Raw genomic sequence first — 13637 nt, 5'->3', positions numbered from 1 at the left:
GTTCCCCGTGTGTAGGGAGTGGATGAGAAAGTGCGATAACATAGAACTAATGAGAACAGATGGTCAGCATGGACTCGGTGGGCCGAAGGGCCTGTTTCCATGCTTAAACAAAACTCTAAAGGCAGAACGAGTCTCACCTTAAGAATCTGCCCTCCTTCGGGATATCGTCTCAGAATATCCTTGAGGAAATCTACAAGCGGAGGTGTTGTCTGTCCAAACCTGCCTATTGGAAGAAAAACAAGCAATAGTTTTCATCATTTGAGTAACATAACCAGCTTCTGCTAAACCGGGATCCACAGTTCAAGGGTATTGATTTACCTTCAAAGAACATTTACTACTACATTCTCCTTGCTAGATATACAAGCAGGGGTAAAGATAAAACAAACAACAATACACAGTGGCACAGCCGATAGAGCTGCTGTCTCACATCGCCAGAGACGCAGGTTCATTCCTGACCTCGATGCTGTTTGTGTGGCGTTTGCATGTTCTCCCTGCAATGACATGGGTTTCCTCCAGCATCCTAAAGACTTGCAGGTTTGTAGGTTAATTGTTCCACTGTATAAATCACCCCTAGTGTGTAGGGAGCGGATCAGAAAGTGGGATAACATTGAACTAGTGCAGAAACAAAGAACTGCAGATACTGGTTTACAAAACAGACACAAAGTGCTGGAGTAACTCAGCAGGTCAGGTGGCATGTCTGGAGAACATGGATAGGTGATATTTCGGGTCAGGACCCTTCTTCATAAGGATATGAACAGGTGATCAATGGTCGGCATGGTTGGCCAAGGGGCCCTTTTCTGCTGCATCTCTAATCTAAAACTAAAATAGTTTAAAATGGCACATTTCCAAAAATATGAAAACAAAAAACTGATATAAAAAGATACTGTTAAAACCACCCAGACATTTCAGGGCATTACCAAGAGGATGTATGAACATTTCGATTTATTCACAAAATGCTGGAGTAACTCAGCAGGTCAGGCAGCATCTCGGGAGAGAAGGAATGGGTGACGTTTCGGGTCGAGACCCTTCTTCAGACTGATGTCGGGGGTGGGACAAAGGAAGGATATAGGTGGAGACAGGAAGATAGAGGGAGATCTGGGAAGGAGGAGGGGAAGGGAGGGACAGAGGAGCTATCTGAAGTTGAACATAATGTCTCTGCACTGTTATCCTTCCACTGCACCCAAGATCAATTCTAAATTGCCGCAGATCATCAATCATGAATTTATCAGTTATTCTGTTACAGATCTATTGGCATTAAATGTGTCATCCTCTTATGCAATGCATTACATCATCCACAATAATTACCTCCTCCTTTCAGCCCTCTTCCTTGCAATTTCAAATTAATCTTGTGGGTCCCAGATTGCAACAAACTCCCAATCTGTGTCGAGTCTTCCAGCTAGAGGAGAGAACAAGATAACAATCCAGCAATCTAATTTTTGAATCAATATATTAAAATCATAATGACTGTACATGCAAACTGTATCCTGGTGCAAACTGCAATAAACAGATAAAAGATCAGATGGTGGGTGTATCTGTGGAATTAATTGCCACAGGCTGTGGAGGCCACGTCAATGGATATTTTTAAGGCAGAGATTGACAGATTCTTGATTAGTAAGGATGTTTAGGGTTATGGGGCGAAGGCCCAGATATTTAATAAAGTTTGGAGACGCAAGGAACTACAGATGTTGGAATCTTGCATTTCTTTGGTCAGAGGTTGGTGAATCTGTGGAATTCATTGCCACAGAAGGTTGAAGGCCAAGTCAATGGATATTTTTGAGGAGATTGATAGGTTCTTGATCAGGATGGATGTCAGGGGTTATGGGGAGAAGGCAGAAGAATGGGGTTGAGATAGGTCAGCCATGATTGAATGGCAGAGTGGACTTGATGGTCTGAAAGGGCTAATTCTGCTCCCAGAACTTATGAACAGATAATACATTTTATGATACATAAAAAAGATGCAGCATTTTATAATCCAACTTAAATAGGGCCCATTATTTCAGGATATATTCATACAGCAGTCTAGATTTCCTGCAAAATAACTGCAGAATTAATATTACTAATTTAATTTCACAATTTGTGGCTAAAATAACAATTACTTTGCAGTATTTGAAAGTTAATCAATTTCCATGTATAATGAATAACTCAATCAAAATTCCATAGGAATGGAGCTCAAACAATAAATTTTAAAGAGAACGGTTTGATAGGAAGAGGAGCAACAAGTAATCTGCAGGAGGAATACAGCAAATCCAGCAGCATCCATGGGGGGGGGGGTGGGGGAGAGAGAAAGGAATTGTCAATGGTTTGTTCAAAAACATGTATCACGGCTCACGTCGCACAGTTTCAACCCAAAACGTCGACGATTTCTTTGCCCCAACAGATGTCGCTGGACCCACTGAGTCCCTCCAGATTGCCACATCTGCAGTCTCGTGTCTCCTTGATAGGGAGAGGATAAGTGATGGAAGTGGGGAATGAAATGGGACTCGAGATCACGACTCACACCAGAGATTTGAACTAATTCGAAGAATGGCAAAAGGGCGGCACGGTAGCGCAGCGGTAGAGTTGCTGCTTTACAGCGAATGCAGCGCCGGAGACTCAGGTTCGATCCTGACTACGGGTGCTGCACTGTAAGGAGTTTGTACGTTCTCCCCGTGACCTGCGTGGGTTTACTCCGAGATCTTCGGTTTCCTCCCACACTCCAAAGACGTACAGGTATGTAGGTTAATTGGCTGGGTAAATGTAAAAATTGTCCCTAGTGGGTGTAGGATAGTGTTAATGTGCGGGGATCGCTGGGCGGCACGGACTTGGAGGGCCGAAAAGGCCTGTTTCCGTCTGTATGTATATGATATGACACAAAGAGCTCGAGCAACCCAGCAGTTCAGGCAACATCTCTAGAGAAAAAGGATGGGTGATGTTTAGTTTAGAGATGCAGTGCGGATACAGAGCTGGTCAGGGAGGCAGAGGAACAACTACGGGACTGCTTGGAGTCAGTAGACTGGGCAATGTTCAAGGACTCGGCAATGGACCTGAATAAATTCGCCCGTCATTACAGACTTCATAAGGACATGTGTGGAGGAATGTGTTCCTACAAAAACAATCTGAGTATTTCCTAACCAGAGGCCTTGGATGAACCAGGATATCCGCATTCTTCCGAGGGTCAGATCCCGAACATTCGGGTCTGGTGACGCAGAGGTCTATAAGAAGTCCAGATATGACCTTGACTACGCCATCAAAAAGGTCAAAAGGGACTTTTGCTCCAAGCTGGAGGATGAGGAAAATGTTCGGCAACTGCGGCAGGGCTTGAATGCCATCACCTCCAACAAAGCAAAATCAGGAGGCAGCTCATGCGACAGCGAAGCATCACTCCCCAACGAGCTCAATGCGTTCTACGCAAGCTTTGACAAGGACAACACTGATGTGCCTTCCCAAGCCCCCATACGCCCTGATGGTATTACAGTCACAGAGGCTGACGTCAGAGGATCCTTCAGGGAAACCCTCAGAAAACGTCTGGACCTCTCCAAGCTGGTTACCAAGCTCACAGAACTGGGTCTCTGTGCATCCCTCTGCAACTGGATCCTCATCCACAGACCACAGTCTGTTCAAATTGGCAGAAATACTTCTTCCTCATTAACAATCAGTACAGGAGCACCTCAAGGCTGTGTGCTCAGCCACCTGCTCTACTCACTCTACACATGGCTGTGTAGCCGGACACAGTGCGAACTCCATCTTCGAGTTCGCTGACGTCACCACCGTTGTTGGATGAATTACAGATGGTGATGAGTCAGAGTTTAGAAGTGGGATCGACCAATTGACCAAAATGGTGCCAGCACAACAACCTGGCTCTCAATATCAGTAAAACCAATGAACTGATTGTGGACTTTGGAAGAGGAAGGACGAGGACCCACAATCTTGTTTATATCAACGGGATGATGGTGGAGAGAGTCAAAAACTTCAAATTCCTGGGCGTGCACATTTTCGAAGATCTTTCCTGGACCCAGCACACTGATGCAAATATAAATAAAGTGCATCGACACCTCTACTTTCGGAGACTCGGTATGTCAGAGAGGATTCTCTTGAACTTCTACAGGTGTACAATAGAGAGCATATTGACTGGTTGCATCACTGCCTGGTTCGGCAACTTGAATGCCCAGGAGCGAAAAACACCTACAGCCATCAGGCTATTAAACACTACAACCTCAAATAAGTTCTGAACTACAATAGTCAGGATCGAACCAGGTCTCTGGCACTATAAGACAGCAACTCTACTGTTGCACCACCATGCTGCTCACAGACCTTCAGACATGACCCTAAACATTACCCATCCTTTTTCTCCAGAGATGTTGCCTGACCCGTTGAGGTACTCCAGGTACCTGTGTCTAGTACAGACTGGCAATGTGTCTGTGTCTATATATTTAGTTAAAGCAGCATCTGCAGTTCCTTGTTTCTATGCCCGAGGATGGCAGTTTGGATTGTGCAAGAGTCGCAGGAACTTTTGATGAAATCCACCTTAATTTCCCACTATAACTGGACAATATTGTACACACTATAAAAGAAATAGCAATATGATAACTTTTGAAGATAATTAAGAAATCTAAATTAATTCCCCCAAATTATTCATTGAAAAACAATATTAACATAAAAACAAGCAGCACGTCAAGCAATGCATATTCAGGTGCAGTAGTTAGGTGGGGCCCAGCTTTGGAACAAAATAAATTACAACATGTAAACTACAACAAGCACCAGAGATCCAGGTTCAATCCTGACAACGGGTGTTGTCTCCACGGAGTTTGTACGCTCTCCCCGTGACCACGTGGGGTTTCTCCAGGTGTCCTCCCACACTCCAAAGACGTGAAGTCTAACAAAGTCTAAATGTTAGCCAACTACCTAGTGAGATTATCAAATACTGAGATACAGAATACAGAATACAGAGCTTTATTTGTCATTCGGTACCGAGGTACCGAACGAAATTACATTGCAGTCACACACAAAAAAAAAAGAACACAAGACACATAGATCTCACTTTTAACAGCCCAAAGATATGAAAAGGAGGAAAGTAGGAAGATTCTCCTCAGTTATGGCCAGAGTTGTAACGAGGCAGCAGCACACCAAAAAAAGGGATAAAGGCATGTCAGCAAGACAGTGGTGAGTCAGATCACAAGCTTATTATAAACCCAGTGGAGGGGTGGTCAGGGTTGGAAAAAATGTCAATTTTCTGTTTGTTAATAAAAATGTTAAGATACAGCAAGGGTAAAGAGACCCTCGGACTGAATTAAGGCTGTGGTTGCAATGAAAGGTTGAAAAGGTGGGATAAGTGGGGTGGCTAAAGTTCGCATTGCCAGTCCAAGCCGTCCATTTCAGATTCTGTCAAATGTACTCGAGGTTTCACAGATAATTGAAAAAAAAACACAATCACATTACTGCACCATTAACACACACACACACAAGCCAAGAACTAAGTGGGGGGGGGGCGGCAAGCATTAAGGGGGACCCGACATGGGGAACGAAGAAGGGATGGGTATTTGTTGTAACTTTATGCCCCTGTGGCGACTCTTTTGTGTACTTTGTATGTAAAAGCAAAGAATTTCACTGTACAAGTGACAATAACGTATCATCACACACACACACAGTTCAAAACTAAAGTTACCTCTTTCCCATTGTGCAGCAACCTCTGTTCAGAAGCAGGGAAATCCGTTTCCACAAAGATTAACTCCTTGATCTCTTGAACAGATGCAGATGATGCAACCTCATACACTTTGTTCCCGATATATTCATGCTGAACAGTGACACTTGGCAACCTTTTAAAATAAAGCATTGTTTTCTTTGGTATCGGCAACAACAAAGTGGTGGTGGGGGTGGGAGGGAGGGAGGTCGAGGAAGCTGCCATTGCCACAATTATATTTTTAAATCTAATCGTGGTACAGGTCCACCACTGATTTTCCAGCAAAACTGGTGATCTGGACCCTCCATTAATCCAGACAAAAATCCCCCCCCCCCTCACGAAGTCCCCAAGACCACAACTTATCACAACTGGTAACAATAATAAGAGAACCAAGTAAGCTAGATCAGTTTTGCCCTGGTCAGCTGTTTAGACTCAAAGTCAAACAGGCCCTTCGGCCTGAATAGCCCACGCCGACCAAGATGTTCCATCTATATTAGTCCCACTGCGCACATATGGCCCATATTCCTCTAAACCTTACCTATCCTATAGATAGTTCTTCTGGACAGGTACATGAATAGAAATGTTTGGAGGGATATGAGCCAAATGCAGGTAGGTGAGACTTGTGTAGATGTGGCAAGTTGATCAGAGGGCAAGTTGGGCCTGGTCCATTTCCATGCTCTATGACTCTGAAATGTTCCTGAAACAAGTGAACATGATGTTAAAAAGCACATGCAGTGATATCTGAAACTTCTTTGCAAATCAATATGCAGCAACAATAGGTGTATTCATTTAGGGATTTGAAAAATCTAGTTCAGTCAGCCGTTTGAACAAGCGTCTTTAAATAGTTCAATTGCTCAATGAGAAGGCATTAAATGACATCCAAAGTCATGTCTGCACATTTCACTTACGTAAAAAGACTTTCAGAATCACATCTCAAAGATCCATGTACTGATGACATTTGAATTGTGGCGATTGGTTTTGCAAGAAAATTACTTGCAGAATAGACAACCAGGTAGAGATGCTGATGAGCTTTTAGCATGATGGCCTTTTAGCATGAATTGCTGCATCCTGTATACTGAGGTGCATTACAGACTTTAACGGCCAACAGGAGATAGAGGAACAGACATGTGGGCAGATGCAATAGAAAATATTTTCCGAAATATTAATGGTTTGCCTTAATGGTCATACAGCATGGACACAGGCCCTTTCACTCTACTTGCCCACACCTACTAACATGCCCCATCTATTCTAGTCCCTCCTGCCCATGCTTGACCCATAACCCTCTAAACCTGTCCTATCCATGTACCTGGCCAATTGTCTCTTAAATGTTATGGTGCTAAAGTTTAGTTTAGTATAGTTTTGTTTATTTTATTGTCACACGTACCGAGGTCCACTGAAAATCTTTTTGTTGTGTGCCAACCAGTCAGCGGAAAGACAGTGCATGATTTCAAACAAGCCATCTACATTGTACACATACAGGATAAGGGAATAATGCAAGTCCAGCAAAGTCCGAGGGCCTCCAATTAAATATATGGTAGCTCTCTAGTTGTTGATAGGATGGTTCAGTTGTCTTATAACAGCGTGTGCAGAGGCAGAATATTTTGAGGAGTGTCATGGACAGCTTTTTGATGGAGTATATAGACCTGTAAGCCGACAAAGCCATCAGGCTCCTCCATTTCATAGTGTAAAGGCAGGTAAATTCCAAGGACTGACAACAGAACAATAACATTCTTACTTACAGCAGCTTAAGTTTATGTTATAGGAGCAGAATTAGGCCATTTGGCCCATCAAATCTACTCTGCCATTCAATCATGGCTGATCTATCTTTCCCTCTCAACTCCATTCTCCTGCCTTCTCCCCATAACCCCCGAGACCCGCAATAATCAAGAATCAGTCAATCTCTGCTATAAAAATATCCAATGTCTTGGCCTCCACAGCCGATTGTGACAATGAATTCAACAGATTCACCACCCTCTGACTATAGAAGTTCCTCATTTTCTTTCTAAAGATATGTCCTTCTATTCTGAGGCTATGGTCTCTAGTCCTAGACTCTCCCACTACGAGAAACATTCTCTCCCCATCCAGTTTAGTTTACATTAGTTTAGTGTCACGTGTACCGACGTACTGTGAAAGAGTTACTCCAGCACTTTCTGTCTATCTTCAGTATAAACCAACATCTGCAGTTCCTTCCTACACATACAGTGAAAAGACTTTAGACTTCACAGATACAGTGCAGAAACAGGTGCATCGGCCCACTGCGTGCCCCAGCCAGTGATCACCCCATGCACTAACACTATCCTACACACTAGGGACAATTTTACAACTTACCGAAGCCAATTAACCCTCAAACCTGCAAATCTTTGAAGTGTGGGAGGAAACTGGAGCACCCGGAGAAAACCCACACGGCCACAAGAACATATAAACTCCGTACAGACAGCACCCATGGTCAGGATCGATCCTGGGTCTCTGGCGCTGTAAGGCAGCAACTCCACTGCTGCACCACAGTGCGGCCCTGGATAGCACGCAAGAAAGCTTTTTTGTTGTGCGTTAGCCAGTCAGTAGAAAGACTATATATAATTACAATCGAGCCATCCACAAAGTACAGATACAGGATAAAGGGTGTAATGTTCAATGAGGAATAATGTTTCACCTTCAAACCATATCAATGAGGGCAAGGAAGTAGATGTGATTGTTTTTGTTTTGCAGAAGGATGCCTGCCCTACCTAGTGTCCCACACGGATCATTGCTAGGCCCCTTGCTGCTTGCAATATACATGCATGGCTTCGATGTGGATATGTGATGCAAGATCAGCAAGTTTGTGGATGACCCATAGAATGGCAGAGTTGTGATGGTGCGGATGATAAACTTAAGCTGCAGAGAGGGTGGGGGGGGAAGATTTAGACTTTACTTCAGGCATTAGAGATACAGAACATAAAGAGGCCCTTCAGCCCACCGAGTCCGCTCCAACCAGCACTATTCTACACACTAGGCACAATTTACAATTTTACTGAAGTCAATTAACCTGCAAATATGTATGTCTTTGGAGTGTGGGGGGGAAACCGGAGCATCCAGAGAAAACCCATGCAGTCACGGGGAGAACATACAAACTCCATACAGACAGCACCTGTAGTCAGGATCGAACCCGGGTCTCTGGCGCTGTAAGGCAGCAACTCTACCGTTGCGCCACTGTGCCGGCCATTTAATAGGAACCCGAGAGGCAAATCTTTTTTGTACTTTCATAAATGGTGGTGGGCAAATGGAACAATCTGCCAGAGGAGGTAGTTGAGGGAGGTACTATCAGTGTTTAAAACAGATTTGGACAGGTACATGGATAGGACAGGTTTAGAACGATATGGGTCAAGGGCAGGCAGGTAGGACTAGTGCAGGTGGGACATGTCGGTCAGTGTGGGCAAATTTGGCCGTATCGGCTAGTTTCCACGTTGTATGACTCTGCCAGATATCAAAGTGTCAGTAAGATAGGCTGGAGCACATTGGTCAGCATGGAGGAAGGGCCTGTTTCCTTGCTGTTTGACTCTATGACTGCACAGACCCAGTGAGCACTTCCTAAAACTCTGAGCTTTTATATTTTTAGTTATAAAAATAATTAAATGATATATTTATTATAATATATCGTTTTATATTATGATCACAAATGTGGTTTATATTTAAAAATCATACTCCTACACACACATATTATATATATATAATATATAATATATATCTCTCTCTATGTGCGCATACCTATGTGTGTGTGTATGTATATATATATATCTCTATGTGTGTGTGTGTGTGTATATATATATATATATACACACACATATATATATATATATACGCACACATAGATATATATATATACACACACACAGATAGACACACACACAGATACACACACACACACACACAGATACACACACACACACACACACACACACATACAGATACATACACACACATACAGATACACACACACACAGAGAGATACACACACAGATACACACACACAGATACACACACACAGATACACACACAGATACACACACACAGGTACGCGCGCACACAGATACACACACACCATTCATGGGGAGTAAAAGCTGGTTAATTCCATTGGTCAAACTGAAGGGTGTTTGGAGTTGAAATGAAGGCAGCAGCAGTCTGAAGGACGCGCTGTCAATACTGTACCTGGCTCCCAGTCTTTTCTCCATCGCTTTCCCCTTCAGCAGTGTGGACAACTCATGGATCCGATTCGCTGCCACGCTGCGTGGGAAAAGCCGGCAGTCTCGGCCATTCAGAGGCACCGTTATGCACGGGAGTGTTTGCTGATCCTGCCCTTTCCAAGCCTGTGCCAGTCAACCGTTCGCATATTCGGTTTAATCCTCCTCTTGTTCTTCCCCGCGAAGCTGTCTGCGCGACAACGAGAGCTTCCTGCTCTGCTCTGCTCTCTCGCTTCTCATTTGTTTTGGATTAAACTTAACAATTGGGCTCTTCTTTGCAAAACCAATGCCCCGCGCTGATCCATCTGCCCCTGAAAGAGGACGAAAGGGAAATCACTCGGGAGTCAGTCACTTCCTGCTGCAGTTATGGATGCACCGCTTCTCAATGTGTTACCAATTATAACATTGCTCGGATTCGTCTCCGCTGGGGAACGCACTGCCCGGCGCTTGGACTTTGCATGCTGGTAGTTGTAGTGTATGTTGCCTGTTCACAGCCACTATAAGTCACAATACAGGAATCAAGTGTTGTCATATGTCCCAAAACGGAACAAAGAAACACTTACTTCAATGATTCTTTATTGTAGACCTCACCTCGGCAGCACAAAGGTGTCACCACGTTTCTAGGGGGCCGACAACATAGAAACATAGAAAAATAGGTGCAGGAGTAGGCCATTCGGCCCTTCGAGCCTGCACCGCCATTCAATATGATCATGGCTGATCATCCAGCTCAGTAACCTGTACCTGCCTTCTCTCCATACCCCCTGATCCCTTTAGCCACAGGGACCACAACGTTACAAAGGTTCACCGATAAGTCCTATTTACCCCCTTTATGCTTGGCCTCCCCCTCCCCTGGCTCCCCTCTTTGTTCTGGTTTGTTTAGGTTTCCCCTTAATTCGGGTATTCAAGAGAGAGTTAGATATAGCTCTTTGGGTTAAATGAATCAAAGAATATGGGGAGAAAGCAGGGATGGTGTATTGATTTTGATTGATCAACCATGATCATATTGAGTGGTGGTGCTGGCCTACACCTGCACCTATTTTCTGTTTCTATGTAATTCTCTGCCACCCACCTGCTGGGTCCCCCTTTGTTCTCGGCAGCCCCTTGCAGCAGCAAAACATTGATGTAAATGTATGACTGTAAAACCCATAACAAAAAAATCAGTATATATATGGACACTGCCCAGTCCATCATGGGTACTGACCTCCCCACCATCGAAGGGGCCTATAAGAGTTGCTGCTTCAGAAAGGCAGCCAGCATCATCAGAGACCCACACCATCCTGGTCACGCTCTCATTTAGCTTCTGCCATCGGGAAGAAGATATAGGAGCCTGTAAACTGTAACATCCAGGTTCAGGAGCTGCTTCTACAAACATCAGGCAATTAAACACTACAACCTCCAAATAGGCTCTGAACTATATGGACTTGGGGACATTATTTTTGTCTTTGCACTATTATTGTTTATTTGTGTGTGTGTGTGTGTGTGTGTGTGTGTGTGTGTGTGTGTGTGTGTGTGTGTGTGTATTATAGTAAAAAAATCCAGAGTTATTTGGTTCTACACAATTTGGATCTGGACCCTTTTTCAGACTGATTTTGGAGTACAGCCTTCAACGTTATTTTATTTAAAGGAATTATGTTCATTTAAGGCTTTAAAGATTATAACTTAGAAATTCCATTTCATGACTGTCAAAAACTTAAAACATACACTAATGTCACAACATGCACTTTTTTGCATTGGACCAGTATTTTTCACACTAATTCGATAGAAGAAATATTTTTATTAACTCAAACTATTGTTTTTGCTACAGTCAACCATTAATCCCGAGTCTAAATGGTTTTAGAATTGGTAACCAATGGCATTCAATAAAAATAATTGTAGACACAAGGAATTCCAGATGCCGATTTACCAAAAAAAGACTCAAAGTGCTGGAGTAACTCAGCAGGTCAGGCAGCATCTCTGGAGAACTGAGCAACATGCCCCAACGAGTGCCATCATTCCTTTAACGGGATACCCAAATCCGAACACAATACTGTAAATGCGGTGATTATTCCTGGTGATTCAGCGGGGTTTGATGATGGAGCAGAAGTAATGATGGAAATCGATCAGATGCTCCATACTCTGTTAAGCAGCAGAGAGAAACTGGATTTCACCAACCAACAAACAGGATACTAATGCACAGAGCAAAGATTGGCAGATAAACTGACTGGCATCCATCAGTACTGCACATTCTTGGAAAGAGACTGAAATAGCCCTGGAGCATTAGTGGCATGAAGTCACAAGCTTCTTTTAATGTGTTTGTCCATGAGATGATTGATCCAATGCACAAGGCATCAAACACAGGCATCAGAGACTGCGATACCTCTTTCTTGGGCCCCCTGCATGACTGTTGTGCACCACATGTATCTATTGCAAAAAGAACGAACAGTTCATTTCTAGTGATAGTCAAATAAAAAAGGTGTTCACATCACCCACTTTCCATTTCTCACCGGTTATTCCCTTCCCTAACCCATCCCATCCCTGCGGTAGGCTTCAAATCTTACCAACATAAAACGTAGACATGAAACAGTCCAGCTCAGGAACAGGCCCTTCAGCCCCACAATGTCTGTGCGGAACATAATGCCAAAACAAACTAATCTCATCTGCCTGCACTTGATCCATATCCCTCCATTCCCTGTACCTATCCAAAAGCCTCTTAAACACCACTATTGTATTTGCCTCCTCCACCAACCCCAGCCACACGTTCCAGGCACCCACTGGAGTACTTGCCCCACACATCTCCTTTAAACTTTACCTCTTTCCCCTTGAAGCTATGCTCTCTAATCTTTGATATTTACACTCTCGGAAAAAGGACTGTCTACCCTATCTATGTCACTCATAATTTTACATACTTCTATCAGGTCTCCCCCGATTCCAAAGAAAATAATCAAAATCTCTCTAACCTCGCCTTGTAGTTAATGTAGTCTAATCCAGGCAGCATTCCCTTAAATCTCTTCTGCAACCTTTCCAAAGCCTCCACATACTTCCTGTATTGGGTCAACCAGAACTGCACACAATACTCCAAATGGGGCCTGACCAAAGTCCTATAAAGCTGCAACATGATTTTCTGACTCTTATACTCAATACCCGTCCAATGAAGGCAAGCATATTATACTGTATGCCTTCTTTACCATTCCATCTACTCATGTTGCCACTCTCAGGGAATTATGGACTTGGACTCCAAGGTCCCTCTATACAACAATATTGTTAAGGATCTTGTCATTAACTACATATTTTCTCCTTACACCTAACCTCCCAAAGTGCACCACCTCACACTTGCTCAGATTAAACTCTGTCTGCAATTTCTCTGCCCATTTCTCTAGCTGATTTATATCTCGCAGTATACTTTGACAGCTTTCCTCACAGTCTGTGTGTGACCCCAGCAGCTTTGATGTCGCCTGCAACTTACTTATCAACTAACCAACCAGCCTACGTTTAAGACCAAGTCATTTCTATTTATTATCGCAAAGGGTGAATGCAAGATGGCACTGGCCCACGCCTCCATGCGCTTACAGGTCAGCTGCTCATTGATGGTTAGACTTTAGAGATACAGTGCAAAAAAAAAAAGACCCTTCAGCCCATCAAGTCCACGCCAACCAGAAAACACCCTGTACACTAGCACAATTTACAACAGCCAATTAACCTGCAAACCCACACATCTTTGAAATGTGGGATGAAACCGGAGCACCTGGAGAAAACCCAGTCACAATCAACCCCCTCCCTTCCTTGCATCC

General features: G+C 43.7%; 1 protein-coding gene across 2 annotated transcripts in view; it reads right to left on the bottom strand.

Annotated features, from left to right (window-relative positions):
* The window catches only part of sacs (sacsin molecular chaperone), an 83276-nt gene that overhangs the window by 59131 nt on the left and 10508 nt on the right, over positions 1-13637 (bottom strand). Inside the window, exons 2-6 of one of the 2 annotated variants that reach the window (XM_078402426.1) lie at positions 11072-11204; positions 9839-10181; positions 5642-5792; positions 1306-1396; positions 138-223 (exon numbers count right to left, since the gene is read on the bottom strand). In XM_078402426.1, coding sequence (XP_078258552.1) covers positions 138-223; positions 1306-1396; positions 5642-5792; positions 9839-9861 — 351 coding nt within the window. In that variant the 5' untranslated portion in view covers positions 9862-10181; positions 11072-11204. The remainder of the gene's footprint in view (positions 1-137; positions 224-1305; positions 1397-5641; positions 5793-9838; positions 10182-11071; positions 11205-13637) is intronic. The other variant, XM_078402425.1, reaches the window with a different exon arrangement.

Source organism: Rhinoraja longicauda, chromosome 7 (assembly GCF_053455715.1).
Source record: "Rhinoraja longicauda isolate Sanriku21f chromosome 7, sRhiLon1.1, whole genome shotgun sequence".
Classification (NCBI taxonomy): domain Eukaryota; kingdom Metazoa; phylum Chordata; class Chondrichthyes; order Rajiformes; family Arhynchobatidae; genus Rhinoraja; species Rhinoraja longicauda.
Note: the sequence above shows the minus strand (reverse complement) of the source record. Positions and strands in the feature narration are given on the sequence as shown.